Source organism: Rhipicephalus microplus, chromosome 6 (genome assembly GCF_043290135.1).
Source record: "Rhipicephalus microplus isolate Deutch F79 chromosome 6, USDA_Rmic, whole genome shotgun sequence".
NCBI classification, from domain to species: domain Eukaryota; kingdom Metazoa; phylum Arthropoda; class Arachnida; order Ixodida; family Ixodidae; genus Rhipicephalus; species Rhipicephalus microplus.
Window position 1 is genome coordinate 172,097,415 of NC_134705.1, and position 21,290 is coordinate 172,118,704.

Here is a 21,290-nt window from a genome sequence, read left to right on the forward strand (position 1 = left end):
GCGACGGTTAACCTTCTTCAATGTGATAGCATGGCAGGAACACCTCTGTGCGTAAATAACAAAGCAATTTGCACATGATAGTTTGATAACGTTAATTTCCCATCAAAAATTTCGCACCTCCCATCCTGGTGCTTCAAAATGGTGGCTTTGGTGACGTCAGTTCAAGCAATCTGCAGATGGCTTGCATTGACGCCACTAAAACAGCCCCATTGGTGCACTCACACGGTGAGACACGTTTGTAGAGTCACTCAAAGGTTGTGAGTACATCATCTGCACAATCTTTTATTATTTGTGAGCAGGTGGCAACAACGTTCCACGGTAATCGTCACAGGGCTTAATGCCACGCGATTAGGCTGCCTTGACGTCATTTACATCGCCATATTGGAGCACGAGAATGTTAAAAAAAACTAGGGCGTCTATGACGTCTCGTGCAATCAGTCGACTTGTTCACACACGCAACTTTGCGATGTCGAGCAACTCAGCGCCGACGTCGGCCGACGCGCCACCTTCGAGAAACTCCTCGGACAGCTCTCGCACCGTCATGGCGACCCGGCGACCCGAAACGTCCTCCCTGAGTATCGAGTGGTGCCACTTGTAGCGTGCGTCACTGTACAGCACCAGCATTGAGCGCCGCGGTAGCGCCACCTGCACGGCGCACAATCGCGGAGGAGTCCGCGTTGACACGGAGTCCTTGAAGTCCTCGCTCCACGTCTTACAGACACTTCTGTCGTGGACAACCGTCAAAGGGCGCTGCGGACTGTAGTCGACCGCCGGGGACGACGGTTCATCTATCAGGTCCTCGTCGGTGAGCATCCAGTGCTGCTCAGGTCGGGACAGGGTCAACACCGTGTCCGATAAGAGGTTAAAGGTCACCAGCCGGTGACCCCACAGCCACCAGTCGTCGTAGTGAGGGTCGATGCACGAACCGCGCTTAGGATTGTAGTCGAGGTTGCACAGTTCGACCGCCTCGAAGTCGGAGACGACCGCGCAGCGGTTCATCTTTCGCTCGACGCTCGTGAAGTACGCCGGCAGGCCAGCAAACTCGCCGGCCCTGACTCTTTTCTTCTTGAAGTTGACGCGGGGACCGAAGTCCTGCTTGAGGCGACCCGACTGCGAGCCGACCCATTCGCGCGAGTCGATGCCGTTCACCAGGTATGACTCTTCTTCGCGCGTCAGGAAGTCCTCGTAGACCTCGATGCCCGACACTTTGAGCGGGGGCATGTCCGGAGTACTGTCGGTCGACTCGTCACCGCTGCTATCGTCGATCCATCCCGGCCAACAGAGCTGGCAGTCAGTGCAAAAGGTGAACGGATGACGCACCTTTCGTTTGGATATGGCGTGCTTGCTGGGCTCCTTAACTTGCTCGCAAGCGAGGCACGTTCTGACGCCCTTGCAGGAACACTTGGTTGCCATCGCGGACGCGAAATAAAAACGTATATTGCGGTAATGTTCTCTGGAGCATACGGTTGAGGCCGTTTCACAGTATATTCTAGGCACTATAACAGTAGATCAGTAGCGAAGGCCTGGGCGCCGCCATGTTGATTGACCGCTTCCGGGCTACCTACAATGTTCGCCGCTAGACGGCAACACAAGTTTCCGCCAACGTTGCTACAATAACAAGGTAAACACAATGCGAATGCACCAGCAGAACTACAAGACCAAGAAAATTAAAGAAGGCTGAACCTACGCTGTTGGACGCGCTGTTGGACGCTCAGATCTCTGTAGTACTAGAAAAAATGGGAGGACCCTAAAGCTTCGCCTATATTAGTTGACCGCGATAGCCATATCATGTTCCTAGTGTGCACTTCAAGCACTTAGTGCATGAGGCAAGGTTCCATTTGGCGTTGCATAAGTTTGTTGCCAGACTTTGGGGTGGTTGTTGCCAGACTGCCGCTAAATTTGGCAGAAAATTTTTCTCTTGTAGTTGTGGCTTTTTCGTAAGAGTTTGGTGCTATCCGCGGAAGCGTAGCGTCCCCCGTCGTAGCGCGCGGTCGACGCGACACGATCAGCTGAGAGAGAAAAAAAAAAGACAAGTAAGGGGGAAGGGGGGCAGCGCATCCCCTCCTGCGACTCTAATCAGTTTTCCCCGTAATCCCTAATACTGAGACGCGATATCTTAATCGCACAGCTGCGCACACAGCAAGAGAACGCGCCTCGACTTCTGTAATGGGAGGTTTATTCCGTTAATTAAAACGGCCTCTTAATTGCGCAGCAGCGCCGCGCTCGACTTCTGCTAGGCTCGGTTCCTTCCGTTAAATAAAACGGAATTGAAACGGCATCTTAATTGCACGGCAGCACCGCGCTCGACTTCTGCTAGGCTCGGTTCCTTCCGTTAAATAAAACGGAATTGAAACGGCATCTTAATTGCACGGCAGCACCGCGCTCGACTTCTGCTAGGCTCGGTTCCTTCCGTTAATTAAAACGGAATTGAAACGGCCTCTTAATTGCACAGCAGCACCGCGCTCGACTTCTGCTAGGCTCCGCACCGAAGAAGTGCACCGCGGATAGCACCAAACTCTTGCGGAGAAGCCACAACTACAAAAAAAAAATTTTTCTGCCATATTTAGCAGCAGTCTGGCAACAACCACCCTTCCAGTCTGGCAACCACTTATGCAACGCCAAATGGAACCTTGCCGTGCATGAAACCTGTTCAAACTGACCAGAGGGAGCTGCGTTGCTCACACTGGTCCGTCTCAAAGTCTTTGACATTCGCCGTTAGGGGCACGCAGAAAATAGACGCGTGCGCGCGTCCCCCATGTATACCGGCCGCAATCCGCCGACAGATGCAGGGCGCGAGACGCGCGTGTCGCGTTCCATCCTCACCGAGGCCGTCTCAAGGTTGCTTTTTTTATCCGCTAGGCTATGCATTCTGGCGCTGCAGTCGGACTGGAAAACTCGACGTGAAATAGGCGCAGTAGCGTGTGTTCCTTCTGTAGTGGGTGGCTGGCTTTAAACCACAAAGCCATTATGGTAATCGCATGTTCTGACACCCCTACCACGCATTGTTACTGCAATATTTCATGTCGCATTGTGAAGCATGTATACAGGACCCGCACGTTAGTAAAGCATGAAAGCTACTTTCACTGCATTTCTAAGCAGAGAAGTTCTTTTCGCTGTATTAACAAGCAGACGCGTTGCCGTACCGTAGAAGAACCGCTTGACACACAAACGACCCGGGTTCGATTCCCACTTTGACCCCAATGACCCTGGTTCAGTATCCGCTCCGACCCAGAATTTTTCGCTCATATAACCACACCAGATTCCTGGGAAACGAGCTCTTTAACAAACATCCCCATACTATACAAAGAAGTCTTTTTCAAAGCCTTTAGAAAGAGTAACTGCTTACTTTTGCCTGGTTCAAGGTCTCCATAACTCTTTCATAGTGCATAATGCTAGTATATTGCATATTCATTTTAACAGGCAAGGTTGGGCATAAGCTTGAAGTTGTAAAAAAAAAATGTATACACAGGAAAGCACAGAAGTCTCCTTCAACAAGCCATACTTCATGGTTGAATGTGTTCCTGTAAAGAGTTCCATAGTGTATATGTATTTCAAAATTCAACAAATGGTCCGTCTTCATTCCAAATACTTACATGTGACAAATGTGACACACAAGACTCTCAAAGTTGTTTCTTGCTGTAGCAGGCACAAAAGTAAGGCACATCTATATGTTGTTGGTAAACAATGTTTATTTACAAGTCAACATGATGTGCAAGCAGCGTTTATTAAAAAAAAAAAAGGCTTTCAAGCTGCACACCAACAGTCCATGAAATGGCTCGAAAATTGCTGGGCCATGCGGGTTCGTGGCATGACAAAGCAGGGCAGTTTAAGTACTTCACACGTCTTAAGAACTGTACTAAAAAAATGCAAAAGCCATGCAGCCCAAAAGACACAAATTGAAAAACAAAAGCATCCAGGCTGAAAGCCCTGTACAGTGATAAATGCTCATTCGGAAACGAGATGCGTCCCTGAGCTCCTGCGGGCCTGATGACTTGAGCCGTCACAAAACGTCCAGATTTCTATGTACAATACGAACATCCCGAGGCGTTGTTTCAATGTTCCAAAGGCAGTTGTTGGTCACACAAGCACTGCAAGAAGCAAACGAAAATATCAAGCCAGTTCACTTCAAAATGTCATAAACAATGCATCTTTTCCCTATGCTCCTACGGCAACCGCTTAAAGCAGCCCTGCAAAACTTTTTAAAGTAATCATCAAATTACCTCACCATCGGAGTTGATTGCCCCACGAATAAAATGACTGCTGCAGACAATTTCACAACTAACCACGCATGAGCATATTTACAAAGGTTTGTCGCACGCTTTAGACGCTTTCTCTCTTCTTCCATTCCAGCCGATGCCCTGAAAGCTGTACACCAAAGCGGGGATGACGACCGTAAGACAGCACATGCCATAGTACGGTAAAGCACTCTTTGGGGCGAAGCTCCTTAGGGTGCGGGTCTGTCCATCCTCCTATGGTGTAGGTAGCCTCCGGTGGCACATACCCAAAAAAGCGGTCCTTAAAATGTCCACTGGATGGTGGCACTTGTGTATGATGAATACATGATGAAAAGATCTGAGATGGCTGTACTTTAAGTGTTCACTAGAGAGACGGACAGACATACAGATAGACGGACAGATGCACAGACAGACGAAAGAATGCACACATAGAGGGACGCACGGACGGTCACACGGATGGATGCATGGACAAATGGGCGGACGAAGGCTTCGCCCCACCAATCACCATTCACTCCGTGGATATGCTGCGATTTTTTTTCCAGTGCCATCATGAGTGCACTGTTGTAGGATACGGCGTGGACACATCGCACCCACACCACAAAAGTCGCATCAACCAACGCCGCTAGCAGCAACTAGCCCGCGATGCTCTCATCAACCAATGGCCGTGTCCATGTACTTTTGGGTGTATGACATCCTTTGCCGAGATATGGGTGAGAAATATTGACATTGCATTGTAATTTCCTTGCCACCCACCGAGCTGCAATATTTAACACATGTTCGCAGCAGCTTCGAGTACCAATCAGCAGCATTTTCTGACTATGTTCGAGCAGTGTTTCAGGATCCCTTTAAGACATGAATGTCTAAAAACCGGAGTTCAGTACAAAGATATCTACACAATGCACAGTTTCATGAGCGATTACGTATGTTTAAATGTAGAAAGCAAGAACACTACCAGAAGATTACAAAGAAATGTGCGACACTTGCAGGCTTTCTGAAATGCTGGTCAAAGTTTCACGGCACCGACACTACCGACGAGTAACGAAAACCAGCATGGACCGGCAAGCCACTGTGGCTGCATGTGCTGCCTTTGCAAACAGACTGCAGAAGCGAACTCAGGCAATCAATGGACAACTCACAAAGTGAGCTCACGGCACTCGCAAGGCGAGCGCTGTGAACTCGCACTGTGGCATCGTTCCTACATCATTGCGATTCAATGCACAGCTAGAGTAGGAAACTGGCACAGTACAGGTTCTAATAAGAAACTGCAAACAGATTTGCTATTTAAAAACTTAGTTAATGCAGCTTAAAATTCATAACTCTAGTGCAAAATTGATCGTACAAGTGCCTCACTGCATTGTTCATTTTTTTATCCATGCATAAAAGGACATACTAAAGTAAATGCTTGTTAATAGAACCTGAAAGAACCACGAAAATATGTCCCATTTTGCAAGAATTCTATTTAAAACTTTTCTGCATATATATATGTGATGTATGAAGCGATGGTTGGTAGAAGATAAAGAAGTAAGATGGAATAAACATGGGGTATGAGCAGCCAGGCGACGTCACCTATTTATCATAGCATCACACGAGTCGGCAGGATGAGGACCTCCCAGCCACCTCATCAGTGTCTCATCATCGACGCAGTTCTCCACAAGACGCCCTGACCATACATCGACTACGGAATCATCTCCTAGCCGCACACAGCGACCAGCACCATGACAGAATCATCGACCGACCTTCCCATCCCCAAGTACACCGCTGCATCATGGTCGGAACGGGAGATGGTCATCAACTTTACCGACTACGTCTCCGGTGAGGCTTTCAAATTTTACCTCACCGACATATTTGAAAACGACAAATCATGGCAAAAAATCAAAGAAGAAATGATCATTCCATTTAAAGATTACGATGAAATTCACTTACAACCCGTGATCTGAAGGCAATCGATCTCAGTGGTCACAACCACCAGCAGTCTTCAAGCACTAAAACAGCCAAATCGAGTCGGCCATTCCCATTCCGACAAGACCTATTCAAACATCTGCTCACTGAAAGACATCAAGGTCTATTTCCACGAAGAGTTAATCTTCCACCTTGTTTTGCTACGGCACGACAATTGACCTCTACATCATTACTGCACCATAGGACTCGTGTTACCGAACCATCCAGTGCACTGTACTCCCCTCATCGTACACTTGGCCCACTACCTGGTTTTCCGTCACTTTGCTCTTCAGTTATTCACAATGCCATCCCCACACGCTCGCTACAATTGGTATACAGCTGAGGAACTCAGAATATACTCAGCCAAGCCCAGGGTCTACCGTCCATATTCATGCATCAGAACAGTCAACCTGCAAAGTTGCGCAGACAAAGAAACAATCCCAAGCAAAATCCGACCAAATCAAGCGTTTGTCAGTGTCGCCGTCGAGTTCCCAGCCACCTAAAGGTTCAATGAACACAGTAGGCTCGGAAGAATCAACTCTCAAGCACTGCCCTGTACCAGAAGCGTCTATTAAGAACGGCGTTGCAAGAGCCTCCAAAGACCTCCCTGTCGATTCTAGTGCACCACCTTTATTTTCTTTCGAGAATCGCGACAACCCAACGACTACCAACTATCTACTAGTCACATCAACTATGAAGAAAAAGCAGGCTCGTGTTACTAAAGGAGTACCACCTCGTAAGATTCCGCAACATCAGCAGAGCCATCAAGAACTTAAAGAACTCCGGAAACTATGGCAGTTACATCAAGCACAACGACGAACTAAAATGAGATCACAAGCAGATCTGTGGCTTAAGGATGGTCGTCAGAAACGACACCAACTAAAGGAAAGACCAAGTCAACATCTGAGCCATATTCGTAGAAGGAAACGTCAAGGAAGTCTTCTGTACGAGATATCAAGGCTTCATGTACAATCCTACCGATGGAGATACCACCACAGAAAACCACGAAAGAGACTGAACGTTACCATTTGCAAATTGCAGGTACACAGACATCGTATCATCAACTTCGGATCTCGCGAACGCAATCCTGAAGCAATGCTTCTGTCTCAGCCACGACAAAGAATACAGCACCCGTGGCAGAAAACTCGGCGCCTACGACGTCCGACCTTCAAATTCTACAAGGACGTCCAGCCTCGTTGGTTCTTCGCAGCTGCTGAAGCCGTGTCATGGTCAGTGCAGTTGTGCAGGACGCGGTTATCTTCTCCAGAACGCCACAGTCAGCCTCGCCAACCAGAACTCCTGCGTAAACTGAACTGCTGCACTATCTCCTGAAGTCTTTGAAAGTTTACGGAACTCCCCTGAAGCATAGAACCGATTATAAATTTTGACATTTGTGACTTTTCAATCTCTCCTTGTTTACTACTTCTCGTTCGTAATCCATGCCTTCTTTCGGGAGGAGGGGGAATCCTGTGACGTATGAAGCGATGATTGGTAGAAGATGAGGAAGAAGTAAGATGGAATAAACATGGGGTATGAGCCAGGTATGAGCCACACACACACACACACACACACACACACACACACACACACACACACACACACACACACACACACACACACACACACACACACACACACACATATATATATATATATATATATATATATATATATATATATATATATATATATATATATATATATATATATATATATATATATATATAATGAGATCAAACAGACAGTAATGCGAAGGAATGTATAGGGGAAGTTATTAGACTCAATTGTAATGTAAATGTGAAGAAAGAAAAGTGGGTGAAAAGAAAACTTGCCGTGAGCAGGAACCGAACTTGCGACTTTCAAAACACAGAAAAACGAGCCCTTAAGTATACACTTCCTTCCCTAATAATATATATATATATATATATATATATATATATATATATATATATATATATATATATATATATATATATATATATATATATATATATATATATTTGCTGAAAAACTCGCAGTAGGTGCTCCCTTGATAAGAGGCGTTTAAAACAACGGCGAAATCAAACAACCGTGTTGAGGATGCCCATTATCACTTGAGAATTCACCTCACATGGAAGTTTAGTCATGATCAGAGATCACCGAGAACATAACCTCAGAGCCAGACATCGGGGAAAGCGAGATTAGAAATATATTGGACAGATGCGTTTCAGTCCTTACATACTGGATAAAAAAAGCATAGCGGCGTGACATCGCAAATCACCAAACACTCACCACGTCGCTCTAAAATATAAAGAGACAAGCTTTTAGTAAGGGACAATTGGATATGGATACATGCACCTTACGTTATGAGACAAACATGCTAAAATGTCGACCAACACATGCTCTACACGAGTAAGTATTCATGGAGAGCCTGTATTGGTCAACATGAGAACACGGGCTGGCAGTGTTGCTCAGACCGATATACAAGTCTCCACTAAGCCTCTATCCAAGATGGATTTTAAAAAATTTTAATCTGAGACGGTTTGTTGAAAGTCATGCTTGAACAAGTCTAAGTCTGTTTCTTACAGTGTCCCCGGCTTTTTTCCTACTTGTTCTAAAGATTAATTAGTGGATATTAAAGTCAAAGCCCGTGCCTCAGTACAATGATGGTAGACGTTAGTGAGCCACTTGCGCAGAATTATTGGGAGTCTTGTGTCTGGGTGGGCCCTTGGAAAGCGAGTCTGAATCAATGCAGCTGAACTCGACTTTAGCGAGTATAAATTGTAACGAATTCTTTTGAGCGAAATTATGGAGAGTACGAATGGAGCCCTAAGCAGGAAGAAATTTACAAGAGTCGGTGAACTTTACTTATCTTGTTGACCTATTTATATAAGAGAGCACTGTGTGATTCTGCTCTTGCAAAAGTTGATATGGCAATAAGGGTATGACACGAAAGAAGAAATGTCATCATGCTCATGACTGGTCACAACTTTTCATTTTTAAACTTGGTGCGCACAATTGTGGGCACATTCTTTCGAAGGGTCGTAGTATTTATTTATTAATGGCCAATCAATGCTCGGCTACGTCACAAGTATACCAAAGAACGATCTAAGCTGAATGAGAGTAAGTCTCTACAGTTGCCACAAAACCTGCCATCTGGCTTACCGCACACACCTCTACCTGAACTAGCACTTAGTTAATGTTTGCTTGCGTCGGCTAAGTGATGGGTATTGACTAAATGATGCTCAATGTTGGCTAGTTCTTCCATACAATACTTAAGCGACGGAATCTCATATATTATAAAGTATGGCAGTCGTATTGTATCAGTAAATCCTATACTCTGTTTTTTTTTTTTTTTTCAGTGTTTCTCTCGGGATTTTAGGCTTCGGGAACTCTAAAGGTGATGGAGCTCATATGTCTCATTTCAACACACGTTATCTACTTCATTACACCTCAAAAATTTTCTGTGAAAGGGGGTAGAGGCAGGTTTTCTATATGGGGATAAAAGCAGTACAGCAAATGTTGCAATTGAGAATATACAATTATTTAACAGTGCACCGATTGTACATGCATCAAATGGTACTACTCAACGTGCAACAGAATAGTACATTATAAGGACACTTACAATCATTCTTCTGCCTCGCCGTCTTCAATGCCTACAAAATGGAGAGAGTGAATAATTAATGAACAAATGAGCAAATTAATATCAACAAATGTACAAGTGAAATTACTTCCCTCCACACTTTACATCCTTGCCTTTCTTAGTGCAGCCACCATGTTTCATGGCACTTCTTTTGCTTATTTTCATCAAAAACAAACTTTAAGTTCAAGTTGTTTCCAATGCATAGCGTCGTTGGCAAAAACATTTTTTGTACAGTCTACTCACTAAATGCACTCAATGCAAAAGTTAATTTTCGCTCAAGAATGAATTTCGTAGCAGATTTGCCTGAAGCTCACACAGTAGCTCTGCTATATAAAAAAAGAGCACCACAAAGCAATCTGACCCTTTTAAATGTGTTGTACAAACTTGCATACACAACTCGTTTTTGCTAGCTGCATTTAGTGGCTAAGAGAGAGTAAAATAAAATGAGGTTTGAATGAACTCAACTTTCAACTTAATGAGTGTATTTTCACGTATCTTTAATTGGCTTTGTACCATTGCATATAATCACTTCGCTGCATGCACTACCAAAGTCTGATGAGCCATTCAACTAGCTGCTTTCTGCAAACCGCATCAAAAGGATCAATTTTTTTAGCTCGGAACGGGTGTAACCGAAAATGAAACACCCATATTTTTAGCCTCAGGTTTTATTCTATTAATGCATAAAACACACGAAGCACTTTCAAATAGACATCTTATTAAAATTGAGTTAAATTACAACAAAAACACATATATTAACATAATATGCCACTACTTTTGTTGCGATAGAATATTCAGTGCCTTAAAATATTGTCGCCTAAATGGGAGGTGCACTCACTTTCCTTATGGCCGTCCAGTCTTCGAGAATCTCGTTTTCCCGCAGCATGTACACAATGTAGGGTCGTGGATGGAGAAGGTCAAGGGAAAAAGCAGGGAAGCACAGATGTGTTGCAAGCCGTCATTCAACTAGCCTTGTCTGCTGCAATACAATGGCTCCTTCACCACTACCACACAGACCTAGCAAAACGAATTCTACCCCCATCACACGTGGCAACTTGAATGCCCTTTGAGGGAGTACACTTCGCCGAGAGTATCATTCGTGCGCTGTCACACGAGCAAGTTTAGCGTCACTTGCGGCAAGGTACACTTGCCGGCGAAGTGTGTAGCCGCAGTACCAGTGGCTTGCACAGAAATATGCTGTTGCCTAAAACGGCGCTCATACTATTTTTAAACCAGTGCTATGTATTAACACAAGTCATAAACCAACAAGAAAAACTCGCTACTCTGCTTCGAGCCGTTTACAGCCAGGTCCATCAAGATTTTTACTTCCAGGCACACTTGCACATGTGTAGGTGAGTCGTTCTCGTCAATTGCGATGACGTGTGCCACAGCTGCTACTTCCATGAAGACAACGTGGTTCGACGATGAGACACAGGCGCAAAAATAACAAATATATGTTGCGCTACGTGTCCGCCAATAGCCACTGCCATCGTTTCCAAAGCACACTCCTCTTTCTCGTGTAGCAGCAAACCTCCAAAATGACACTTTGCGAGCGTAAGTACACTCGCTCAAAGAACACTTGAGTTGCCACGTGTGACAGGGATATTATAGATGTCAATGTGCCCACTATGACCAAGGCAGTGGGCAACCGCAAGACGCAACCTTTGTAGTACAACTGCACAACGCCAAGGGATAAAGTAGCCGAAGGGGGCACTACTGGCAGTGTTTAAATGAAGTGTAACACACATAAAATTAAAGGAAGATAAAAGTGCAATTAAAACAGAAGTGTTGCTTTGAGACACCTACGAGGCATCACTTGACATTGTTGCCTAACTAAAATCCTTACTGCAGCATTTTTATTAAACAAGCCACCACTTGAAGTTGTCGGCAGTGAATCATCGCTGGTGCATGTAGAAGCTGCACAACTTAAACAATGAGCTGTCATGCGCTAACACGAAGTAACAGGCAAAAAACACTCTCCGATGCTAGTTCGTTCGCGGTTTTTCACTTCTATTGAGACGTTTGAACCATGCCCTCCAAGACTGCGCATCGACGCGCAATCTCGGATGCCTTGCTTCAACTGCGTCATGCCGCATAACTTCTCTTAAGCACTCACAGACGGCGACACCGCCCCGCTTCGCCAACAGATAGCACGGAGTGAGAAAGAATGTGTGAAATATATGAAGCGCGTTCGCACGAAGACCAAGGATTGGCTTGATAGCTCAGTCAGTAGAGCGCCGGGCACGTTTCGACGTATTCCAATAAGTCAGAGGTTCGACGCCCGGTGGGGGAACTTTTTCTTGAATGTTTTTTCTTTCTCATTTGGTCGTGTTAATTTCACAAAGTCATATCCGTGACGGGAATTTGTCACTGACGTCCTCGTGGACCCCGGCATAAATTTTTTTCACAATTCTTCAAGTATGAGGGGAGTTATACGTAGTATTCGTCACACGATTGAAATGCCTTCTCTCTCCTTTCGTCTCGGCAAGCGCGCTGACAAGACTGCAGGAAGACGCGTTCCTGTGTCAGCATGCGTTATTACCTCGAAACTCTCCTTTCTTTTTTTATTCAAATGAGCGGCTTACTCTCGGTGTGATCGCGAGTGAGTGTGAATGTGGGCATGCCGAGGCATCTCACGGACGTGGTTATATGTTGCAGAAATTTAGGAAATTCGGGCAGCATTTGTAGAAAGAAGAGAGAGAGATTTTAAGCTGGCTTCGAGAATTAATTGTAAATTCTATGTTGCGCACTGCGCTGTTGTGTTTGGCTTGTGTGTTCTCGGGAGCCTCGCCTTTGGCTACCGATTGGCAGCATTTTGTGACCGTGCTCAAAAAGTGTTGCAAGGCCCCTTTAAGATGATAAAACAAGGTTACAACATTCGCTGCAGCTGCTTTCGTTGCACACGTAGCACATTAAATGACACTAATCTCACAAATCTGGCATGGGCATTAGAGCCTTGCATCCCAGCAGTCACAAGCAACAGGTTACGTAACTGTTTCATTCTACAACTAAATTACACGTGGAGTTTCAAAGCGCATCATTGAAATCCACAAAAATGTTTAAAAGCGCAAAGGATATCAGAGACGGTGACGGGCTTCTTCCGCCGGTCGGTCGTCATCGAATCAGTCTTGCGCCGGCTCTTCTTGTGGGTGACCTGCTCGCTCCACAAATCTGCAAGATTAGAAGCGCTTGTCAATTTTCAACCTTGCACCATCGTACTCAAGATATGGATCAAATGAGACCTTCCATTGATTACACCCAACGTGCCACAAACTATGGCCGACCTCCCAATTTTTTAGAATGCATTTGTTCAATGACTTCATTAAAAATGAGGCTTATCCATTTCCATACACTCAGGGGTGAATATGGTATTAAAAAGGAAAAAGAAGTTATTAATAAATACATGTTGAACACATGCGACAGTCGGATGCTGGAGTGAAAAATAACAACTGAACGTAAAAAAGAAAAAAAAAAAAGACCTACCATAAAAAAAGCATTAGCAAGGCTTTTCCTACAATGAGGATATTCAGGCTCATGATGACGATGAGCGCTTACCTGAAGTGATGTCAATGCTGTTGCGGTCTTCCTCAAGCCGCCTGATTTTCTCCTCGAGCTCGCACCGGATGGAGTCTTGCAACAAAGCTCGTTCGCTCTGAAACATTCAATTTCTAAAGTTAGGCTTCACAAACGGCAAACTCACTGCCAATTAGGTAATATAATAACCTGGGTTCAACGTAGCAATACCGTAATTCAAAATAAATAAATAAAATAAATAAAAAAGGCATTCAAGATAAATAAATTATGAGGGACGCCGTAGTGAAAGGCTCCTAAAATATCAGCCACGGGTTTCTTTAATGTGCACCTATCTAATTACACAAGCCTCAAGCATTTTCACCTTCACAAAAAATGTGGCCACCGTGGCCAGGATTTAATCCCGTGACCTGCAGGTAAGCAGCTGAGTGCCTTAGCCACTTGACCACCGTGGTGGTTTTGTAAGGGGTCTGTTAGGAAATAAAGTCTCACCTCAAAATTTTGAAATGCCGCGATTTCTTCAGCTTCATACTTTCGCTTGATGTTTCTCAACTTCATTTCCTTCAGAATACCTGCGGAAACAAAATATTCAATAGCTCAACTTTGCCAAATGCAAGAGACAATACAAGTAGCTTTACAAGTAGCTGCATTATTACAGGCTACTTTGTCTAACTTTGAACAACATCTAAAAAAGAAGACACGCAGTATCTTTCATGCATTTGCCTAAGACCACTGGAAGACAAGCTATCTGGTGCCGTCATCAGCCTCGTCCTTTCATAAATACAAAGGTGACCATCATTATGATCAATATGATCATCTTTGGTGATGATGACCATGCCTTTCACTTTCAAGTCCTCCCATGCTGTGTACCATGCGTCCTTAACAGTGTTGCTTAACAGCGTGGTGCGCACAAGTAGTCCTATGCCCGTGCTGTATGCCAAATGTGGCCTTTCTTTAAATGCAATGCCGTCACAGACTCATCGTATGCAGGATCGAAGCTTGCTTATGGTGTCTCAGATTGACCGTGAGAGGCACGTAAACACGGACACTAGAGGAGTGGACGATCCAAATATCCGTGTCTTGTATTGTCCGGTTGTATTCTCTTGTATCCGTGTTCACACGACTCACCTTTTTTACAATGAATCTTTGCCGACCAGCCCAACCCCATGCACAGTAGTGGTAGTGCGCACAGCAAAGCAAGTACAATTGCAAGATATGCGGCAAAATGCATGGAGGGATATGCACCTGCGACCTCTATCCGTATCCTCATGTTGTCCTGGAGGTCTTCAAGCGGCTGCAGGTATTCAGGTGCGCGGCCCAGTTTTACCTCTTCAAGTTTCGCTTCGACTTGGTTTGCTCGCTCGAGGTAGAGCCTGCACAGAAAGAAATCAGTGCGTACTCACGTGTGAATGCAAGCAAGATGCAGGCCGCCCCAAAACCAGTGTTGGCAGTTGTTAGCTTGTGGCTTTCAACCCAGAACCACACATATCCCCATCGAAACGTTCCATATGGATGTGTAAGTTCATATGATTTATGTATAATTTAACGGAGTATATGAGGATTCCCTATATATTCCACTGAATCCCCACAGACGTATCACAAAACGTTCATGCATGAATGGTACGATAACCGATGCATTAGAGTGTTTTGACCCGTCTCAGAATTAGAGATCTCACTGTACAAAAGTATCAAAGGAGAATTGGTGGCGAGAACTCACAAGGGAGGGATGGGTGAATATTCGAGTACTTCGAATATTTGAACAAATATTACAATATTTAAATTCAATTTGACACAAATTTAGATTGTTCCAAACAAAGAAGCGCATATTTAAGTGCATACAATCCCCCTAGTAAAGGTGGTTTCCCAACAGCGCAGTCATGCTAGGCCGCAAAGCCACATATTCAAGAAAAGTCCCCATTGCCAGAATTCAAGGTTAAATGCACATATTATGGTCACTTCAATTACAATTAGGTTTAAAAGTGTGTTCCAAAGGCTTACATGCATTAAGTATAGTAATTTTTAGAATGTAACATATTTTACCAGTATAACTACCACTTTACGGCTATACAAATCTTTCCAGTATTCAAAGTTGCTTCAACATCCGTTCAAACTAAAAAAAGTGACATTCACACATGGCTAGTTTCGATTCTTAAATGTACTGTGCAAGTTATTTGGGCCAGGAGTTGGGATAAAAATGCTAGTTTTTTTTTTATATGTGACATGTACTATTTAAACTGTTTGATTCAATATTATTCGAAGAATTCATTCTTCGCTTTGAGCCGGACACTTACTAATTGCCCATTCCTAGAACTGGCATTACAGGCAAGCACCGAGGACTTCCCTGCACATCATCGGCTAAAAAAAAAAAAAGATGGCGAATGTGTAGTTTAGCCGTTCTTTAATCTTGTCTAAGTACTCTACTTTAATAGCACATGCTTTCCACTTCTCTAATCAAGAAAACATTTAGACACTGCCCAAACTCAAGCCTTAAACACCCCTTTTTCGACCAACGTTAACGCAGGCAATAACTTAGACAACTATGTACTCGACAAGATGCAGATGTTAACTACCCTTACAGGATACCCGTCAGCAGTAAGAGTCTGGTAGAGTCTGTTGGGGCTGAATACACTTCCAATAAATCATGTAGTTCCTACGCCACTGGATCAGGGAACGTTTTAGGACTGATAAAATACAAAGATGATGACCTTATGTTTCGTTATGGGGGTCCCATGCTGCCTTTTCCCACAGGATGGGTGCTATCCCAAGTGACTACGTACTTTCACTAGGGGCAGGGTACGGCCCCTCCAAACACATAAAGGGATATCTATCTGGCATGGTTTCAACTGGGTGGTGTCGTCGACACTCTAAAGTGCATTCCCAGCGCACTTGCGCTTGTGTCAGGGGCTAGCAGAATCTTCCATATCGGAATTTCTTTGTGACGGAGTGATGTGAGGTCGAGTCCCTCAAACTCTTAGAGAAGCTGAAGTGGGGTGTCTTGGCACTCGTTTTTCACTGGCCACTTGGAGGTGTCGCACGAGCATTTGAAATGGGCAATCACGAATTGACTCAGGGCATCGCATCGGCTGGCGGGACCGATGCGATGATTCGCATCGGCTGGCGCATCGCATCTGCTGATTCGCATCGGCTGGCGAGAACTGTCCCTCACTGCACCGAGATGGGTCGTGGTTGCGATGCTAACGTCTCCTTCTCCGCCATCACGTCGTAAAACAAGCAGACACCTTGTTCTCCAGCATCAGATCGGTTTCGCTATCTTTGCGACTCCAGCCACACATCTTGACCAAAGCAACTGTTTTATTTTCTGTGACCAACATGGTCGAATGAATGCCGACAGTGTCCAGTGTGGATGAGCCCTCACACTTGTTATAACTGATGAGTGTCCGACAATAAGTTTCACACCACCAGAGATCTTGTAGGTGCGGTTGGGGTCCTTCGTTGACTAGCTTTGTTCCGGGGAAAAAAGACCTTGAAATGAAGTGAGAACACTTTAGGTACACTTACTGTTCCTTGAGGTGCATGAACTGTCGCTCGAGGTCAGCCATGTCGTCAATGCACTCCGTTCGCCTCCTCTCGCAATCTTCCTCGTCCATCTCTGCAGGAATTCATTTTAAATGAACAACTGTACCAAAACAGCACGAAAACACTGCCCAAGTAATGAAGTAATGCACTAAAAAGGCAGCGCTGCAAGGTTTGCAAACAAAAGGTTCATGCTCGTTTACATGACAAAATTTCAAGGGTTTCCAAAGACTTTCAAGGCTATGTGTGTGAATTTTCAAGGACCGCATTGTCTGTTACAAACCAAATTGACACACCTTCAGGGGAATATGGAGGCTTGAAATCACTAGAATTCACCAAAAAAGGGTGACAACGTTAGAGAAAACATCGGAAACATGGCTCCGATAACGTCTTCTTTCTAGACAACTTTCAATTATAGTTTCTTCGAGTTACGTGGATATTTGCTTTAAGACACAACATCCAAACTACTTTTTTCGGTATGCAATGATGCAAACACAAGGTAGGCAAAACTAAGAAACTGTTTAATATGCCACTCCTTGCTGCTTTTCCTGAATTTTCATATCAATGTCTACTATCTTTTGCTGCTTAGTGTTGGCAGTGTTCATGAGGCTGTTTTACTTGATGTTGCATGTCAGGTCACTATAGTTGACTCTGCCTCTCGTGCATATGAGCCTGATGCAGCTGTTAATTCGTTAACAGTTATTTCTTGTTTCATTTTCTTTTTTGTACAAGTTTTGACCTCCTCCTCAAAGCAACATTTTTTTCCCTCATTTGCTCCTGCTTTTTGACAGTTTCCAAACATGCACAGTGTTGTCCGCCGCACTGGGGTAACATCCACATGGTCGAAGTTTCCGAAGCCTTCCAGTGTGATGTCTCTCAAATCATCTCTTGCTTTTGGGACGTAAAATTGCAAACATCATTACAATTAAAATGCATGGTGTCCGTATGTCACAGGAGCTATTGATCTTCTCAATTCTATTGTGATGAGCACATGACTTATGCCACCTACTACATTTACGGCATCGCAAATAATGGACTGTGAAATGTGCGACAATGTTTTAGAAAAAAGGAAATTCAAGGATTTTCAAGGACTTTCAAAAATTCCAGCACTTTCAAGGCCTTGAAAACAAACTTTTCGAATTCGAGGGTTTTCATGGGTTTAAAAAACCCGCTTGAAACCTGTAAACATGGCAGATAAGAACCACTATACACGAAGCGCACCGAACAACTGATTCAATAAAACGTCTGTGAGCTTTGCAGCACTGACTTTTTTTTCTACCATTACGTTTGAACTAGCCCTTACGCAAACTCTTCTAATCAAGTAAGGATCTGAACACTTGCAGCAGAATGCTATAAAGCAAGATGCACGGATAACAAAAAGATAGACACTGCACTAGAAAACCGAAGTCACTGCAATGCATCTTCAAAAGTGCTGCATGGGCTAAAAGTTTACAATCTGCCAGCTTAACTTAGGCCCTTTTATCAATCAGGGATTGTGTTGCTACGATTCAGAACATTTCTCAGAAAAAGCACCACAAGGTTACATAAAATCACTCTTATCTCTTCCAATTTATACAAAAATAGCCCATATAACATTCTGCTAATTGGTTACAATTGGTTACATGAACTCTTTCATGAGTGAATAATATGTACCTGAAACAATAATCTGCGCTTCAACGAGGACATAAAAATAGTTAATATTATTCCAATACCACTTCCGTAGTGTACATCTCACCATCTTGCACATCAGTTTGTCAGCGTTGTGGTATGAGCTTCACAGATAAGGTCCAAGTCAGGGTTAGACAAAAGCTGTACCAAGTTCTGGTAAACATACTATTCTGTACTGAGTAATGCCCGAACGACATTTGAATAAGACTTGTGTGCATGCTGCCCCGAATTCTTTCCCGAGTTGGTTTTGTGCTAAACATAGACATCAGCTTTTACTTAAACGAGCAAGCACTTACTCTCAGTAGCTTTGTTGTCTTCTACATGACTATGCAACGGTGTTTCACCCTAATCCCTATAACCATAATGTTCAAAAGAAAGCCATATGCGCTAAGTGCTGGTCAAATCGAATCATCACGCGTTTTGCTTTCTTATAAACTCGTACTGCTATGTCCGACAACGTGACTAAGCAGTCACGATGTGCAATGTACCGACTGTTGGGCAACTGTGTTGATATTCCTGCGATCTGCAATGTATTTGCCAGGCTTGAAACTGGGCACACCAGCTCTTGGGTCAATGTGGACCAGAAGCATCACTATTTCCTGGCGAGTTAAACAAGTGATGGTGCATCAGTTGTTTAACTCTCCAGGAAAGAGCAATGTTTTACCCCAAAACTCGGGGTTTAGTAAATGCCACCTCCTGGCTATGAGTGGCGCTGGCCAACATTTTCTGTGATTACACACACAGAAATACGCAGCAAAGTGATCGATAAAGTACCTCTCTTCATAGCTAGATTTGTAGAGGATCAGACATGTAATTTGAAGGTTGTGGGTTCAGATTTGATTGACTGAGAGGGTATTTTTTATTGTCCAGGTTAATTAAATTTATGTCATTATCACAACACTACAGTGAAATAGAACAATTGATTAAGTTGACTGTGTCAAACAAACAGAGCCATTTCAAAAAGATTCCCTTATCTTTCCTTCTGCTTCATTGAGGACTTCTCTTTATTGAGCCACTGTAACCTTCTATTGCAATCGCTTTACTCCGGGCTGACTTTCTCGATCCCGACTTGTCCACTTCGTTTATGCTGAGTAAGGAAGCCAATCACTGCCCAGGATTTTTATCTATTTCCGCTGACATTGAAAATGTCTGTTGTTATTGGCTGAGGGGATCTGTTGCACAGTAACGGGGCCATTTAAGACTGCTAAATTGGATCCCAACCGAACGCGTTTGAAAATGTCCACTCCAATTGGCTCTACTTTAAAACCATGGAATGAGAGACTATCAACGTATGTCCCTACCCAATAGACAAACGACTAGGCCTATTTTTTTCTTATTTTTTATTTCATCTTCACATCTTGTCATTTCCTTCTCTCTCTCGCTGTCCCTACTTTTTCCCCAATCCTCTTCCCCACGCACAGTAACAAGTCAGCAATTTGCATATACCGGCTGAATTCTCTGCTTTTCAATAAAAAGTTTCCGACTGGCTTCTTTCCTCAGTCCATGGTAACTTAAACCAATCGCGATCGAGGGATTACAAATCGCGGTTTGACACGAACCGCGCGACAGCAACGCTGGTAAACTAGGAAGTGAATAACGCCTCCGCTCGTTTTTTCTGTCATCAAGTCCGAGATTGCGAGGCATAAATCTGCTCTTTACTGACTGCTAGATCAACAAAGTTTGTTGCTTGCCTAGTCGGTTAATAACCTTATTCGATAGCGGGGATTCGACACATTACAAAGAATGCCTATGTTACGGTAAGGTGCGCCTGGTTGTGCTAACGCGACTTTGCTGACACAGTCGCGTCAATAGTTTTCACATTAAATATTAGTTACGAGAATATAAACAAACACGAAATATGCAACTGAACCGGACACAAATGTTTACACCTAGGACATCAGGTAAGTTAAGGAATTTTTCTGCATCGAATAGTGAATCGTTAAAGCTTTTCGACTAGGTCAATTTTCGAAGGCAATCGAACGGCGACTGACAAACCCGTCCCTGTGTTGAAGGGTCGGGCATCGGCGCTACGTTCACGAGTTGTGACAAATGAAGATCATTTGACGACGGCGACAGTACGCACGGTCTCCCTAAGAGGCGTTCGGTTTTCCACATTTCCCAAGAACGCTGCCGCCCTTTTCAAAGCCACCAGCTGACCGGGAGTTTTTCAAGTCGCGCGGGAACCCCCCCAACTCACCCGAGCTGTCATCTTCAGATCCGGAGGAGGAATCGGACTCCTCGTTGCTCGTTTTCTCGCTCTCGGGCGTCTCCTGGTCCATCTCTTCTCCCTCGCTGTCATTGTTGCACTCCTTGACGCTCGGCATCTTCGAGCTCGGGGCCTCGAACAAACACAAACACCAACAGAACGCCGTCAACGGCCTTCGAACGCCGTCTGCGCCACCGACGCGAAAGCCGGGGCTAACGCGGATTTCGTAGCGAAACACCCGTAGTGGTGAGCTCGCGAAGCTGCTGCTGCTTGCCGGCGGACCTCGAACGAACCCGGGAGGGCAAAGGCGTTCGCGCGCCGCACGTTTTGCGACGAGGACGAAGAGGAAAACATGCGTACACGAGCACGCCAAAATGCAACGCGCCGGAGACGCTGAAATAAACGACGAACAAGCGGAAGTAGATTGACTAGAAAAAGAAAAGTAACGCCTGCTTTTCCGTTTAGAGCGCTCAAGTCGTAAGCGATGAAAAAAAGTGTTTAAAGCATAAGTATTAGGTTTTTCAAAAACAATTCAACAAATTTAAAATATTATTGACAA

General features: G+C 44.4%; 2 protein-coding genes across 2 annotated transcripts; both read right to left on the reverse strand.

Annotated features, from left to right (window-relative positions):
• Positions 1 to 255: 255 nt before the first annotated feature.
• On the reverse strand, positions 256 to 1,549 carry LOC119167159 (alpha-ketoglutarate-dependent dioxygenase alkB homolog 4). Its single transcript, XM_037418599.2, has one exon. The coding sequence runs from the start codon at positions 1,411 to 1,413 to the stop codon at positions 448 to 450; it is 966 nt and encodes a 321-aa protein (XP_037274496.2). The 5' UTR covers positions 1,414 to 1,549; the 3' UTR covers positions 256 to 447.
• A 2,120-nt stretch (positions 1,550 to 3,669) lies between these two features.
• On the reverse strand, positions 3,670 to 21,144 carry Brms1 (breast cancer metastasis-suppressor 1-like protein). Its single transcript, XM_037418597.2, has 9 exons — positions 20,723 to 21,144; positions 16,843 to 16,933; positions 14,569 to 14,696; positions 13,816 to 13,895; positions 13,348 to 13,444; positions 12,871 to 12,963; positions 10,631 to 10,695; positions 9,778 to 9,808; positions 3,670 to 4,088 (listed from the first exon to the last, which is right to left on the reverse strand). Exons 1-9 carry the CDS (start codon positions 20,847 to 20,849, stop codon positions 4,078 to 4,080), a joined length of 723 nt encoding a protein of 240 aa, XP_037274494.1. The 5' UTR covers positions 20,850 to 21,144; the 3' UTR covers positions 3,670 to 4,077.
• Between the last annotated feature and the right edge of the window lie 146 nt (positions 21,145 to 21,290).